This window comes from Motacilla alba, chromosome 1A (assembly GCF_015832195.1).
Source record: "Motacilla alba alba isolate MOTALB_02 chromosome 1A, Motacilla_alba_V1.0_pri, whole genome shotgun sequence".
In the NCBI taxonomy this organism is placed as follows: domain Eukaryota; kingdom Metazoa; phylum Chordata; class Aves; order Passeriformes; family Motacillidae; genus Motacilla; species Motacilla alba.
The window spans coordinates 64,260,534-64,276,156 of NC_052031.1; the positions used below are offsets into that span (position 1 = coordinate 64,260,534).

Below are 15,623 nucleotides of genomic sequence, written 5' to 3' on the forward strand. Positions count from 1 at the left end.
TTTTAACTTCAGAATTCCAGGTGTGTAATAGTTGTTGTAGAACGCATAGCCACTTTTTCCATAAAAATTGAATCCAAGTACTTAATATTCAGCTGTTTACAGTAGGAATGGAAAAGTAGAAGCATTCTTACTTCCTTTATAGCAAAATCTAACCTAGAAAAAGCTGGAGTGACGTCCCAGACATCTCAATTTTTTTTATAATGATGTGATTTTATTATTATTTTTACAATAAGGTTATTTTATAATAATGTTTTCAGTATAGAAATGAAGTGGTCTTTGTTCCATCTAAGTACGAAGCCTTTGGCCAGTATTCAGACCACTTTTCCTGGACCTTTCTAAATGCTCTGGGCAAACATAGTTTCTTCTCAATAAAAGCCAAGTCTTCCTAGGTTTGTATCTCCAGAATTAGGTCTCTAACCAAATCTTGTGTAATGTAACCTGTCTCATTATGCATTAATTATGATGCATCCCTTTATTTCTATTCTTCTTACGTGCTATAGAGCAATCTCTCCTCTTCTTGCCACCCCCTTTTCTGGTGGTTTGTTTTGTAATGAATATCATGTAGCTTTTGGTTAGAAACAAGGCCATATTTCATGTAATTTTGTGGTGTGAAAAGATTAATTGGTGTGTGCCACTTTCTTACAAGAGAATAAGTGATTTAGTGGTTCTGGTGGAAGATCAAAGTGGCATCAGGTAGGTTTCCATATCAACAAACTGATAAATCACAAGGACAGGAGCTGCACTGAAGATGTACTGAACCCCTAGATGATGTGAGTTAATTGAATTTTAAAAAAAGCCTAAGGAATGATGGTTACGTGTAAGTAAGCCTGATTTACATAGCAAACAATAGGATGAAAACGATGAAAAAAGAATTAGCAGGGTGCTGAAATGTGATATGGAGGGTAAGATTCAGCATGGCTTGGCAGAACATTTAAGTTCTATAGGGCTTCTTGGAGGAGTCAGGATTCAAGAACATAAAAATCATCCAGCTGGTAGCTGTGTACTGATAGAGGGGCTGAATAGCAAGGGGATATTTTACTGATTAAAGTCTTGGAATGATAAAAAAGAAATCTCACAGAGGAAAAGTTGCAAAAAGATCTCATGATACTGAACATGTTGTTCCCCAATTTCAGTTGATGGTAGACAGGTCATATTTTTGGTAGTTTTTTTGACCTAATCATCTCTTGTTCCTGGCTGTGCCATCCTGCCCATCCATGTTTTAGCACAGGTACCCTCTTGATGTTAAGGTATGGGGAGAAATCTTTCTGCCCTTCCTGCATTCAGGATGTATAGGGAGATATACAGGTTTTTTATTGAAGTATAAGAAACAAGATTGGTTATGACTGAGCTGAAAAAGCAAGGAGTGAAAAATTATTGTAGCAGCTGACTTGTCTAGTTTCAGCCCAAAACTCTTTAAAATTACAGAATTCTAAATCCTCATTTACCAACTAAATATGTGCAATGCAAATGTTTATATTTTTAGCGCGAGTCCCTGTAAAGAAACAGATTTTTTTCATTGTACGAAGAAGCTAAATTTTATCTGAGAAATATGAAGAACTGTGATCCCACCATTTTCCCACTGCTTTCCCCCACTTGCAGTTTTAATGCAGCTAAATATTCCTATGTACTAGCTTTTACAATTTTGTTCAGTTCACAGGTGCATAGAGATCTGCACCTTTTGGTAGGTTCCTCAAGAACTATTTGGAAGGTGCTTTTCTGTGTATATGGGCTCCTCCTGGGCAAATCTGGAGTCTCTGTGAGACTCCTCAGCCCTGCAGAGTTACCCAGCACATGTTCCTGGTTCAGCTTCTCTCCTGGCCTCTTGAGAGACTCTGTCACAGTTGTTGGTTTGTGGTATTTTTGGCTGGTTTTCTTTCCTCTATTTTCCTGTTTTAGCTGAAGAACCAAGGTAGGTTGGAAGGCAAGGAATTTTCTTCTCTTCTTTTGTCCATCTCCTTTTACATTAATAATGCTTTGTTTTTCTCTTGGCTTACCTGCTGTGTGAACTTGGCAGGGTCTGGTGTATAATATCTGGAGTGGCTCCTGTGCAAGGGGCTGGCTGGAGTCTTCCGAAGCACATTTGGATCTTGCTTCTGTCTTGAGTCCAGCAAGGGTCTAGGGGTGGTGTTAATCGGTAGCAGAGAGAGGAATCCCTCTCTATATTTTTGGCATAAACTGGGAAAATAGTTTCAAATACTGTTTTTCAAATGCTGCTAAGTTTTGACAAGCTTAATTTTCTGCTTGCTCTAGGAGAAACCAAGAAATGTCTTTTGTTTCCTAACTGTGGAAGGCATGTCATTAGACCTTTTGTGTCAGGAGATAGCAAAGGTTAATTTACAAGTTCAAGGAGCAGGAGACCTTTCCACCTGCTCAAACAATTAAAATCCTGCCTTTGTGAGCATTCAGCAAAAAAAAAAAAAGCTGCTTCTTGTTTTTTAATGAATATCTTTCTCTTTTTCCTGGGGATCTGTGGCCAAAAGGACAACCACATGCATGAGACTCTGCAGTGCATCAGTGTATGTTTGACTTAGCTGTCAAACCTTACTTCCTACAGACCCTCAGAAGTGTCTGGGTGAAAATGAAAAACAATCTCTCATCTGTTTTGTTAGATTGTCCAGCATTTTCTTTAAATTTATATACCTGAAAACAGAGGCCATGGTAACTAACTTGAACAGAGTTTTTTCTTTTTGGTTATGAAATGAGAATATCACGTAGGTTTATGCTTCTATGTTGGTTTCTTATGAAAGACTTTCAGTGGCTTTCTAAAGCATTATTTTCAGGGCTTATGAATGCCATCTACAAAATCTTGTTCTAGTTTTGTACTTCATTCTTGATACTGAGCTTGAGACAAACCATCACCTTTTGATCTCTTCATCATAGCTTTTCTTCATTCCAAAAGTGGAATGTTTGCATTTATCCCTTATTTTAGAAATGGATTCCAAGAAAAGGTCTGGTGATGATTTTATTTCTCCTGCTAGTTAAGGTCTGAGTAGGGGAGTGAAACCAGCTCCAAAGTGGAAATCCTCACTTTGCCATTCTGGTTACAGATGGCTTTTGCTTGATTAGTATCCTGCCTGATGTCCTAGGATAAATGCAGACAATCGCATTACAGTGCTATCACCAGAACAGCATCTTCATCTTGAGGGAACCAGTATAGAGTACACTGGGCAAAATATTTGTATGCCTTACAAAATATAAGTCCCAGTTGGGCTTTTCCTGGTGTTTATAGAAGACTTACACGTGGAATTTTACACATGGGTTTCTCCCACTTGTCAGTCGAGTCTTTTAGCATCCCTGACAAGTGAGCTGCAGACGCTGCAGTAATTTATCCACAGTGACCCCTGTTCCTGCACAGGTTCCTGCTGTGTGAGCAGTGATGCCATATTGAGGTGTCCCTGTCACAGGTCGTTGTGTTCCAGTCACTGCACGGAGACCCCTGTCTAGGTTTGATGCTGATGGTCTGGGCTGTGGAATTCAGTATCCGAGATCCAAGCACCTATTGGGGTTGTGCTCATCCTCCACCCTCCCCAAGGTGCAAGGGATGGGGATGGAGGATCTGGGTGGGGACAGTTGCAAAGGCACAGCTGGGCCCACCGGTGCTTGCTCATCAAGCATTTTCAGCACATCTGGCTTGTTTAGTCATTTATTAGACACACTGATGCCTTGCAGAAGAGTGGAATTTAAAAAAAGGCTTGATTTTCAGTGTAAGAAATCTTGATTTGATTTTTGTCCAGTGTGCATAGCAATGCTTAAGACAGGTGGTTCAGAGCCAGCCATGCCTATCTGAAATGGGAAACTGCAGCTCTGTTGGGAACCCTTTGGCTTCTGAACCCAAAACAAGGGTAAAAAGTAAAAGATTCAGTGTGTTAGGTGTTAACAGTTCCCTGCTTAATTCACATCCATTCCTCACATAGCTGCTCTCAGTATGTGCAAGAGTAGTGCAGAGGCAACCAAAAGGCTGCAGATAGGGTAATTTGCACAGAAAATTATGTTGACTGCACGGAATAACATAAGATATTATTGTAAAGCAGCTCTGAAAATTACATTCAACTGATCTACTCAATCAACTAATATACTTATTTACAGAGACAAGCTATTGTAAAAGAGCACAGTTCTCAGCTAGCTAAAAACATATTTTCTCTCATGTTTATCTTGACTGTATCCCCAAAGGATATTTCTTCCTCTCTTTTATGAAGAATTATTTCCATATTTAATTTATATGTACATTTTTTTTGCTTTTCCTGGAGGACCGAAAATATTTTCTGACTTTTGCAGTCAGTTGAGAAACTTGTTATTAAAACCTTCTTGTCATACTCATAGTCCTCTTATTTGAAAATCCATTTTCTGTGTCTTTCATTACTGCTGAATTGCAGTTTCCCTCCCTTTGTGAACTTGCCTCAGAGTCTCCATTCAGCTACCTGGAGGGTCACTTGATTCAAATGTCTTTTTGTAAACTCCTGAACATTTCTTCTCAAGTCAAGAGCTATTTTCAATAACCAAACATACCCATTGTGCATAGTTTTCCTGAACTGCTCCAGTGCCTCGTGTTTACCTGTGTATTTATTGGTAACAGGAGTGCCAGTCCTGTTAGTGCTGAGCTGGGACAGGCTGTGTTTCACAGGGTCCACTGCAGAGCTGATGAGCTCCACAGGGGCTGCTGCAGGCTCTGAAGTTTGGCAGCTCCCTGTAGAGCTCAGAAGTTCTTAGGGCCCTCAACCAAGCATAATTTCAGAGTTGGGGCCTTCACTGTGAAGGACCTCACCAAATAATTAGCTGCCCTAATTAAGCAGCTGAGTAACATTCAGGAAAGGGAACGTTTGTGGATCAGAAAGTTGCAAAGCTGATGGGTGCTGGCAAAAAATTTCTCTCCCTCTCTGCTCACTGTCGGAAATCACTGCCAAATTACAGCATGCAATCTTGGCATTGGTAGTCTGAGAGCTTCCTTCTCTGGATGGGGGATATTCTGCCATCAGAGTGCCTAGACTTTATGGGCTTTTTGGAAAAAAGCTCTGTTACTTGTTAGATTTGTTCATCAAGCAGAATGAACTGTGACATGCTGTTTCATCCTTTTGTTTGGTTGGGTTTTTGTTTTCCTATGGCAAAATCTTCTATTTGAGGCAAACTGTGAAGTTACAACTATACAGTGCAAAGTGATTTCTGAGGCCTTTTAGAAGGAAGTTTTGTTGCCTGCATTCACCTTATGCACCAGAATGCAAAAACCAAAAAATGCTAGATTTAAAGAGGCATATAAACAGTTTGTAGGGGAAAAACTATCAAAACTCTTTCTCTATTTGTTTGTAATTTTTAATGATGGGATAAACTTTAAGATAAACCAACATTTTTGGCTGCAGTCAAACAAAACACCAACTAATTTTATTTTTTTTTAAATTTAAGTCTAAGAACCTTCCTCTCTTCTATAAGTGTATATCAAATACTTGATGTTCCTTAACTCTTTGGAGGGTGGCATGACTGTAATACTGAAAGTTACAAGCACATATAAAAAGAAATACACTTTGTTGTAGTTGTTGTTTTTCTTCTGCTTTTAGATTTTATAACAGCTCACAACCATTTCCAGACTCTGCTGGTAAAATTAAAATCTAGATTCCTGGATTTTAATTGTATTGCAAAGTATAATTAAATGATTTAGCACAAGACATTACTTTTCTCTTCATACTTTGCTCTATCCCATGGGCTTGGGTGGTGGCTTTTTTTTTTTTTAATTGAAATAGCTAAATGTTTTTGAAGAGGATGGAGAAGAGGGAGAATGGCCTTTGCCTTGTCTGCATGACTGTCATCAGCTGGAGCACGGCTGGTTCCAGAGATTTTTAATGGAGACATTAAAACCCACAGGCTTTCAAGCAAGGTGGTGGAAAAAAAAAAAGGTGATAGTGAAAAAACCCAAAACATTGAAGAAAGTGCACACAGGTCACTAGAGCTGATTGGAAATATTACTGAATCTTAAAGCCAGTTCTGTGTGTGTGTGTGTCTTCCTCTTGACAAATGAAATAGGGCTGGCTTTGTGATGTCTGGGAAGCCTTTACTTTCTTACCAAACTACCTTTACCTGTTTTGCTTGAGTAATTGCAGCGTGCATGAGAGGTGAGAGCAAGACAGGCAAGAATATGAGGCTGTAGAGCAATTAATGAGCTGCTTCAGCCCAAAAAAATCAGTCCAGCAGGCTGGTCAGAGCCTTGGAACCTATTAACCTTGAATTGGAAGTCTAAGACTTGACAGCTGGGGCAAAGCAGGGCTGTCTGAAAGAAGTTAAAAGTAAATCTCTCTATTTCTCTTTTCTTTCTCACACGCTCACCGGTGAAATGCTGCCTGACTTTCTTTTTTCAAGTGTGATTTCTTATTGCATAGCTTGACCAGGTGCCTTGCTACTGTGCTACCTGTCTGAAAATTACTTGGGGTTTGTCCTTCTTCCTGATGGAAAACCAGTTTATCTGAGGCACTTGTTTATGCCTACAGAAATCTCACATGTTCTCTTCGGATATTTTTGTGCTCTGTGTTAAGATAAACGTGTTGCTCTGTGAAGAATGACTCACTTGGGATCAAACAGGACAATATTTGTGTTAATCAGCTGTATTTCTGCTACAAATTTTGCTGCACATTAAAACAAACACATTGTAGACATGAGTTAAGGAGGAAGATATGACATGGAATTTCTTGACTCTCAAAGAATAAGAATAAGAATAAACCTTAGCCAAGAATAACTTCATCTGCAAGTGTTTCTTAAATGTGTTGCACATTTGTTTTTCTTTAGAGGATGGGTGGCTAGGCCTCTTCACATGTGGCTACCATATACTGACCTGTTGTGGTTGTGTGCTGGTCTGAGTTTGATTAAAGGCTTCAGGTCTTTCCTAATCTGGATTGTTTTGACTGAGCCAGGCTTTGGAGCACAGATACAAGCAGGTAATGCTGGCAGATGTCATGAGGTTATGAGAAGCAATTTAGGACAGTAGTCTGTTCCAGCTGCAACAACAAAGCAGAGCAAGCACCATGGACACACTTTGGCTGATCTGTTTATATTCTATGTTACTTCAGTTTAGTTATGCACCCTGTCAACAACCCACACAAGTAAATCCATTTTCTACCACCTGCAGAAGAAGGACAAATACTCTTACCCCCTGCTAGTCTCCAGCCAAAACAAAGTGATTTCCCTTGCTTTGCCTCAACCTTAAATGCAACTAAGTAACTTCCCTCTCCCCACTACTTGTTAAAAATTGATTCTTGCTACATGTTTTAAAACTTGCTTGTCCAGTCTTTAAAGATTTTACAGAGTGTTTTTCTCAGTTACTGGATGCAAGCTGTGCTTCTAAACACGTTGACTTAGCTGCTTGTCTCAGAATTTCTCTGGAAATAAAAGGACATGCATGGATTGATATTCCAACAAAAACCCTTCCCTGCATCACATGCAGCTATGTCTCCTGTAAGTCTGCACACCTTCTTCTGTGCCCCCCTAAATTCTGACACGTTAGAGAAGCTGCTGTAGTTTTATGACAATTTGTAATATCTGCCTTTGCTGTTTAATGATGAATTTTGAGATGGGTGTCAAGATCTGTTGGATATCTCCAACTTTCTCAGTTGACCTAAGGAAAGAAAGAAATATCCAGAAGTATAACCTGATATAGTACTGTGGGTTTGTCTTAAGTTGTTTTTCTTCAGCTTTTTGTAAAGTAACTTTACTTTGTTTCACAGGGTATGTGCCCCTTACCCAGTAGAGCAGAGCTCCACAGACATCGTCTCTGCAGAACAGAGAGTGCTTTTGTCTTTACTGAAAGTTGTGGATTTATACATGATTGTTTTCTTTTTGTGTCTTTTCTGCTTTCAAATAATTGTAGGTTCATGTACTGGACAGACTGGGGAGAAGCACCAAAGATAGAACGAGCTGGCATGGATGGTTCAAGCCGCTCCATCATCGTTAACACGGACATTTATTGGCCAAACGGACTGACGTTGGATTATGAGGAACAGAAGCTCTATTGGGCAGATGCTAAACTGAATTTCATCCACAAATCAAATCTGGATGGAAGTCATAGGTAAGAAGTTTTGGTTTATGGGTGTAACATGGGGATTTTCTTAGAAGATGCTGCCTAAGCAATATTGTAATCTCTGTTGCAGCGAATTGTCACGTTAGCACTCACAAAATTTTAAGCAAACCAGTGCTGTCAGAAACTTTTATCCTTCACCACCTTTCCAGCACTGTGAAGTGGAATGTGTCCTTCTCTTCAGGGTATCCTGTAACTCTCCCAAGGACTTTTCTCAGAATCAGTTCCATTAAAAAAATCCTCAAATCCTGCTCTTAATAGTGTAAGACTATATAGCAAAATTGTCTCTTTTCAGTAGGTCTTCTGTGCAGTGTTGCTGTGGTATTCCGAAATCCAGAAGATAATATGAGAAAATGGATCATCATCTATTAATATTGCAATTTCATTAACCCTAGGGGCTGGGAAATTAGTGAAACAGTCCATAAAGGAGAGCTATGTTAAAATTACTGTTTTCCTTGAACAGATTTATAGCAATGAAGTGATTCTTTTTGGTCCAATCATGATTACTTCTTCATTAAGGGTATAACTGGTACTTTGTGTATATGTGTTTATCTCTAATTTGGGTGATGACTCTCTTCATTAGATGAGTTTGACAAGTACTGCTTGCACACATGAATAAATTGCAGCTTGTGCCCAAGGTGTCATATGGAGTGATGATATTTTTGTGGGGTTGTTCTTTGCAAATTTTTGTGATGCTTCAGCTAGTTTAGATGGGCGTGAAATATCCTTTCTTATGCTCTTTGTTCTGGCCTCTTAGGGACTTGCCCACCTTTCACCACAAATGTTAATTTGACATAAATTAATTCTATTGATAAGATCGTTCTTTTGTGTGGACTGGCAAGTAGGACCACAGGCAACATGCATGAAACATGCCCACTGTCTTCTTGTGATATTTATTTTGAACTCCACAATGTCTTTGTAATGCTGGTTTGAAAGGTTACATCACTTTTCTCTTAAGTTCTGCCTTTTAAGTGATCACAAGTTCATGCAGTATGGTTCATGGAAAGTACCTGGAGTTGGCTGCAGTTTTAAATTGGTGTCTTTGGATATAAGTATTATGACTAGCTTGGTTAATACAGAACATGGATTGTGGATATCTATTTTGAAGTAGTCCCTCATTTGCCGTTTGTTTCACAAGAAAGAAAACTCAGTACCAAAAAGAGAAATATTTCATAGAGATTCTTTCAAAGAAGAAGACTGTCACATTAGTTTTCAGGTAATGGAGAGCAAAGGACAGAAATTATCATATACAGTAGAAATTTGAGTATTTTTAATTTTATCTGGTGTCTCCAGGCTTTCTTGTTCCAGTGGTACTTCAGTGTTTCCTGCTGGCAGTTCTGCTTTTTCAATCTTGTTTTACTGCTGACTTCTTTGCAGTTTCTCTCTTGCTGGTGATCTTGCACAGTGGTATAAACATACTTGGGTTTGGTATTCTGTTTTTGTTTTCATGGTGTTTATTCCCTGGTGTGCCCTGGGTTAGCCTGGGGGATGAGGCTGGGGAGGTGCTGAATTTTCTTGGTGCAAGGGGCTGACCAGCCTTGTCTGTGTGCACACAGCTGTGCCCAACGGCTGCCTCATGGCCCAGAATTGAAATCACCTGACTCCCAGCAGTTATCTCATTCCACAGTAAATTCTCTGGAATTACTTAAGCCTGTAATAAAGACCTGTATAGACAAGTAATTTAGATTTTTAGATCTACTAATTCTTTCTTAGGCAGCCATAAAAACCAAAGCAGTCCAATGCTTTAGGTTAAGTTTCTTTTTTAAATTCATACATTTCAGTATCAGGAATATGTCGTGGCAGTATTTGTCGTGGCAAACTAATATATTACTATTTGAGGGGCAGAAAGGGAAGTCATTCCTAGAAAGGAAAGCACATTTGACTTCCCTTAAGCACTCAGAGGCACAAACCAATTCTAACAGCACCTGTTTTTCCCTAGGCATGTGAGAAAGTTCTGAAGATTCAAAAAGCAGTCAACATCTGTATCTAGGCATTTTGGTTTCATTTTTTATTCTTTGCAATTACATCATAAGGGGGGGGGGGAAGAACTGTAGAAGTTAGGCTGTTCTAGAGTGGAATTGTATGGGATGGTTTTTTTCTGCTGTGACCTCTTAGCCTCTGCCTGTATTAAGAAAAAAGATCTGGGGCTGTCCCAAGTGTTGTTTTTTGGTTTTTTTTTTGGTTTTTTTTTTTTGTTTTTGTTTTGTTTAGATACTGTCTTTTGGCTATCCAACATATTCACATATTCAGCTTTTTCAATGTCATCTTTTACAGCTGTAATTTGTATTTTATCTCTTAATTATTTTGTTCATCTTTTTTGGTAACTGACTCACTAATACTAGAAAAGAAAACACAGTTTCTAATTCTGCAGCCAAAGCAAAAGCCTTTTAGGTTTTCCTTTTAAGTGGAAAAAAATCACCCCACCGAACCACCTAAAATCCACAAAGCCTTTAGTCTTTTTTTTCTAGCCATCTCCAACCCCTCAAAAAAAAAAAAGGCAACAACAAATAACCCCCCACCTACAGTTATCCACCACCACCCTTTAAGAGGGCTATAAGGTAGGATTTTTTCCTTAAGAGTTAAGTATGGGGGAGAACAAGATCATTATCAAGTGCCTAATCTAACTTAAACCTGACTCTTTGGTTTATTTAGAAACTGCCAGTTCTGGTGATTTTTTTTCCTTGATATTTAAACCATTATTTTAAACTGCTACCTTTATACTTAGTTGGTTTGAGATTTTTTCGTTTCTAAATTTCTCTTGATCGGAACAGATTCTTTTATCCTTGTGAAGTGTTAGTGGTTTTTCTGACGCCTTATCTAATGTCAGCATGTCTGGGAAAATAAATGCTTCTGGAATTTGCCCCTGTTGACATGAAAAAGGCAAACAGCTTACTGAAAGACATATTTTCATAAAAATTGGGTCTTCTAGATCTGGATGGTTTTGGTAACTTAGAAAAGGAAGGAGTAAAGATTTGATCTGTCGTGTTTTTTACTGTTGCATGACAGGAGGTGGGAAAGCATCTGAAGCAGGTAAGCAATTGTAAAAGCTTCATGTAAAGTAGGATGGCATAAGTTTTAATTGCTTTGGGAGAAATATTTGGTAGGAAGTAACATCCTTCTATCAAAAAAAAATTGAAACAGTTCAGAGAAAACTGACTTTGTGGTTTGGAAAATGAAAAAAATGCTGTGTAAATAGGAAAATATTTTAATTGGTGTCAAGGACGGTATTAAAGTATTGAAGTTCAAAACTCAGAGATCTAAAATTTGGAAGGAGTTCTTTCTAGAAATTCATGATGTATTTTAAATCTGTAGGAAATCCAAAACTTTTTTCTTCTTTTATTCTTATATTCTGAATATTAGCTCTCTACACCTGACACTACACAAGAATGAAAACTTTTAAAATTTATATATCAGAGAAGTACTTTCATCTGAATCATGGAATATCCTGACTTGGGAGGGACCCCAAGGATCATCCAGTCCAACCCCTGGCCCTGCACAGACACCCCAGCAATCCCACCCTGTGCATCCCTGAGAGCGTTGTCCAAAGGCTCCCAAGAGCTCTGGCAGCCTTGGGGCCATGACCATTCCCTGGGGAGCCTGGGCAGTGCCCGACACCCTCTGGGGGAAGAACCTTTTCTGATATCCAGTGTGAGCCTCCCCTGACCCAGCTCCAGCCGTTCCCTCGGGTCCTGTCCCTGGTCCCAGAGAGCAGAGCTCAGTGCCTGCCCCTCCTCTGCCCCTCAGGAGAAGCTGTGGCTGCCATGGCTGCCCTCAGCCTCCTCCAGCTGAACAGACCAAGTGCCCTCAGCTGCTCCTCACACGGCTTCCCCTCAAGGCCCTTCACCATCCTCGTGCCCTCCTTTAGACACTGTCTAATGGTTTAATGTCTCTCTGATATTGTGGCACCCAAAACTCCACACAATATTCGAGGTGAGGCTGCCCCAGAGCAGAGCAGAGCAGGACAATCCCTCTCTGGGCCAGCTGTGCCTGGAGCCCCCAGGACAGGGATGTCCCTCCTGGCTCCAGGACACTGCAGCCTCATGTCCAAGTGGCCATTGACCAGGACCCCTCCAGGTCCCTTTCCCTGGCACTGCTTTCCAGCCTCTCATTCCCGGTGTGTCCGTGCATCCAGGGCTGCCCCATCCCAGGTGAATGACAGACATGAATCCTTTACTTGTTGTTTGCAGGGATCTGGAAAGTGAAAGAGTACAATAGGCTGGTGGGAGGATTCTGTAGAGAGAGAAACAAATTATAAGCCTTGATTTTTGGGGTTTGGTGGAGTTTTTGTCAGCTCTTCCAGTAGGACTGGAGTCACAGTGAGCCACTAAAGCAGTGTGCAGCATGACAGCTCTGGCAGTAGTACTCAGTTAAATATGTGGTAGAGTCATAAATTCGTGAGAAAACCTCTCTAGCAAATTTTACAGGGATGATTATGGTTCATTACCTGCTAGCCCTGGGATTGACTAGCTCTAGCTGCTCCATGTTGGGCTCATTAGAATAAAGACGAAGAGCAAAGAACTTGATGACTAATGCCCTTGATTTGCCAGTGAGAGAAGGGAATGAACAGTTTTTCATGTAGAATGCAATAATTACAGAACTAAATTGATGCATAGAAGAGGTGGTTTTGTTTTTTTGCCGCTCTTGCCCTGCTCTTATCAGAGGGAACAGTTGCTTTTGGTGGGACTAATTAAACAAAACTGAAATGCAGACAGCTCTCCTGTGAGTAGAGTCCCCAAGATAGGTTGGCCTGCTAAAGCAGTTCTTGAATTAATTTCCCCTTCCTTTACCCTGCAGCAGCAGTTCTAATTAATAAGTTAACACGTTACTGGCTGAAGGGAAATGCACTTACAAGGTCCCCCAGGAAGTGTTTGTGCTAATGAGATGGTTTTTGAGGCCACTGTAAGAAAACAGACTTTCAGCAACTGTCAGAAAGCTGGGAAGCTCTTGCAAGAGGTGAATGTCTTACGTTTGCACTTGAGCATTGATTTTTCTAGTTCCTCTGTTCAAGCATCAGCTTGTGTCTGTCTGCCAGATGATTAGTTGCAGATGTGTTGAAACACTAAAAATACTGTATCCCTGCATTTAGAAGAGGATTTTTTCCTTATTTGCCTATAAATGTGTACAGTACATGACTTTATGTACAAGGTATAAAATCTCGTGTTCTGTTTATATCTTTCTGTATATTTCTGTGTTATAAAATTGCTTAACACCTTCAAGCGATGAAGAACCAGTCAGTGGTGAGAAGCCTGTTTCAATACCTCACCAACACAGGCCAGTGCAGAAGCCAAATAATGCCCTAATTAAAACTGCTAGAGAACCCTGCATAAACAGAATTAATTAGATTATTTGGACATAGAGCTAGGTTGAGTTTCTTGGTTCTTCCCCAAGGTCCTTCTGAATACAAAAATGCTGGAAATTGGAGCTTCAAAACATCTGTTTGCCTGAAAAATGACCCACAGAATGACTTCATTTCTCAACCATAATTTGATTTCTGATTGACTTTTTCAGACTTTCATTGCAGGTGGGACTTGAAATGTCATGGCTAGACCTGTTTGTTATATATTCTTTCTGGAAACACATGGCAATTGTGGCTTAAAGAAGTGGCAAAAGGCAAAAACACTTCAGTCTGAAAAGAGAGCATTTCCCACAAATCATGTTTCTTGCTTACTTTGTCAGCTAATTAAAAGCAGGCTTGTCTTCTGATAGGAATATTTGGACAAGCATTCATGGTAAAAATGCATAAAAATGCATTACTTTTCTGAGTTTGCGTTGCAAATGTCTTTGCTAGGTTGTCAGGAGGATCCTGTGAGCTGAGGGAACCAGAGCTCCCTGCCCTCCTGGTGGCATCCCTCGTGTGGTATTTTATGGGGGCATCTTAATCTTTGATCCTGCTTCGTCTGATTCATGCTCTGAGTGCTTTGGCCACTTGCTAACATTTCCAGTTGTCACAAGCTGAAGATGTGTAATTCCTGCAGTTTTGGTAATACTCAAAGCAATAAGCATACCGTACATGGCAAATAAGGTTTTGTTTAAAATATTTTCATTTGCTTCATGCAAACCTTTTATATGCTTTCTTTAATATGATTAGCACTAAAACCAGATTTTTTTTCCCTTTTCTGATAGCCTGGGAGATGGTAATAGGTATGGGATCACCCATAGGGACACTGGAGAAATGGAGTGAAACATAAATGTCACAAATGCTCGCACCCTGCCCTGGACACTGAACACAGGCAGCCTCAGGGGTCACCTGAAAGGAGTTTTGCTACTGTGAAGCTGGAGTGTTAAAGGTTTAGAGACATACAGGCCACAGCATCTAAAGTACCCCAGGTTTCCTGCAGGTGTTCTGATCAGGTCTTGAGAATAGAATGTAATGCAGCAAGAATAAAAGGCAGGTGGTTCATGGATAGTGTTTACTTTTATGGAGAAATGCTGTTATGCTTGGATATAAGACATCTGTTAATATTCTAGGGGGGAAAATAGTAGTTCTTATTATATTTTAAATTAAAATTATCTTGATTATTGCTGGTTTTCTTTTGGTGATCTGAATTATTAAATTTCACAGCTATAACATAGCTTTGAATGCTAGTATTAGTTGAAAAAGAAATCAAGGCAGACTGAGGAAATCCTGGTTAAAATAAAAGATATGAATTTAATGGGTTTTGGTCATTTTGCTGTTAATTTTTATTTCAAGTGAGTTTTGTCTTTGTCTGAAATTCATATTATCCTGAAGCAAAAGCTTTTTTGTCGTTGTTTATATTAAACTGGATAGACTGTCTATGAAGTTTAATGTATCTATTCTATTTCAGAGTTCAGTAGCTCCTTTTGCAATTCCTGCTTTAACTTGTTTATTGTTTGTTTCCATTATCTTCACAAAGTGTTTCACAGGACTCTTTAACAGAATAAGAATAGAACAAAGGTGAAAATATTTAAATCAAATCCATATTTTCTCCAGACAGTAGAAAACTCTACCATAGCAAATATTTATTGTAATGGCATCTCTGATTACCGTGATGATAAATAGTTGTATTTGAGAAATCATGATATTCAACACAGACTGAATTTAATTTCTGTGAAACTGCTGCTTTTCTCTCTGTTTCTCTCCTCACCTTCCTTCTCTGCTGTCCCTTTGCACATTTCCTTCCCAGCCAACTCAACAGAGATGGTGGCCTTTTAAATGTCAATCACCATCCAGATTTTTAAAGCAAATTTATGTGATTATATGCCTGGTGCAGGGAAGATTATTAAAGTTAGTGTGTGCTTAGTTCCATCTAATATAGAGCCAATTTGCATCTTGCTGAGGCCCTGGAGATGTCTCCTGAATGAATAACATTACTCCTTGTCCCCAGCTCTCATTTTCCCATTCTCTCTGGCGTCTCTTTTAAACAAGACTAATGATTCAAATGCAGCAGTCTGAAGGAAGCAAGGAGCTTGATGAAGGATAATAGGGTGGGGTGCCTTTTGCTGTCCTGTCACTTGTTGCAGTGGAGCCTGGCCTGCTAGTGAAGCTGCCAGCAAGGAGCTGTCAGTTCCCATCACCCGCAGCGCTGTACCTGGAACCCATCAGGGATGGAAT

At 39.7% G+C, this 15,623-nt stretch overlaps 1 protein-coding gene across 4 annotated transcripts in view; it reads left to right on the forward strand.

Annotated features, from left to right (window-relative positions):
• Positions 1 to 15,623, forward strand: part of LRP6 (LDL receptor related protein 6) — a 118,108-nt gene that overhangs the window by 42,196 nt on the left and 60,289 nt on the right. For 3 of the 4 annotated variants that reach the window (XM_038153022.1, XM_038153023.1, XM_038153021.1), the window contains exon 3: positions 7,844 to 8,041. In XM_038153022.1, the coding sequence (XP_038008950.1) occupies positions 7,844 to 8,041 (198 nt within the window). Of the gene's footprint in view, positions 1 to 7,843; positions 8,042 to 15,623 lie in introns of those variants that run through there. The other variant, XM_038153024.1, reaches the window with a different exon arrangement.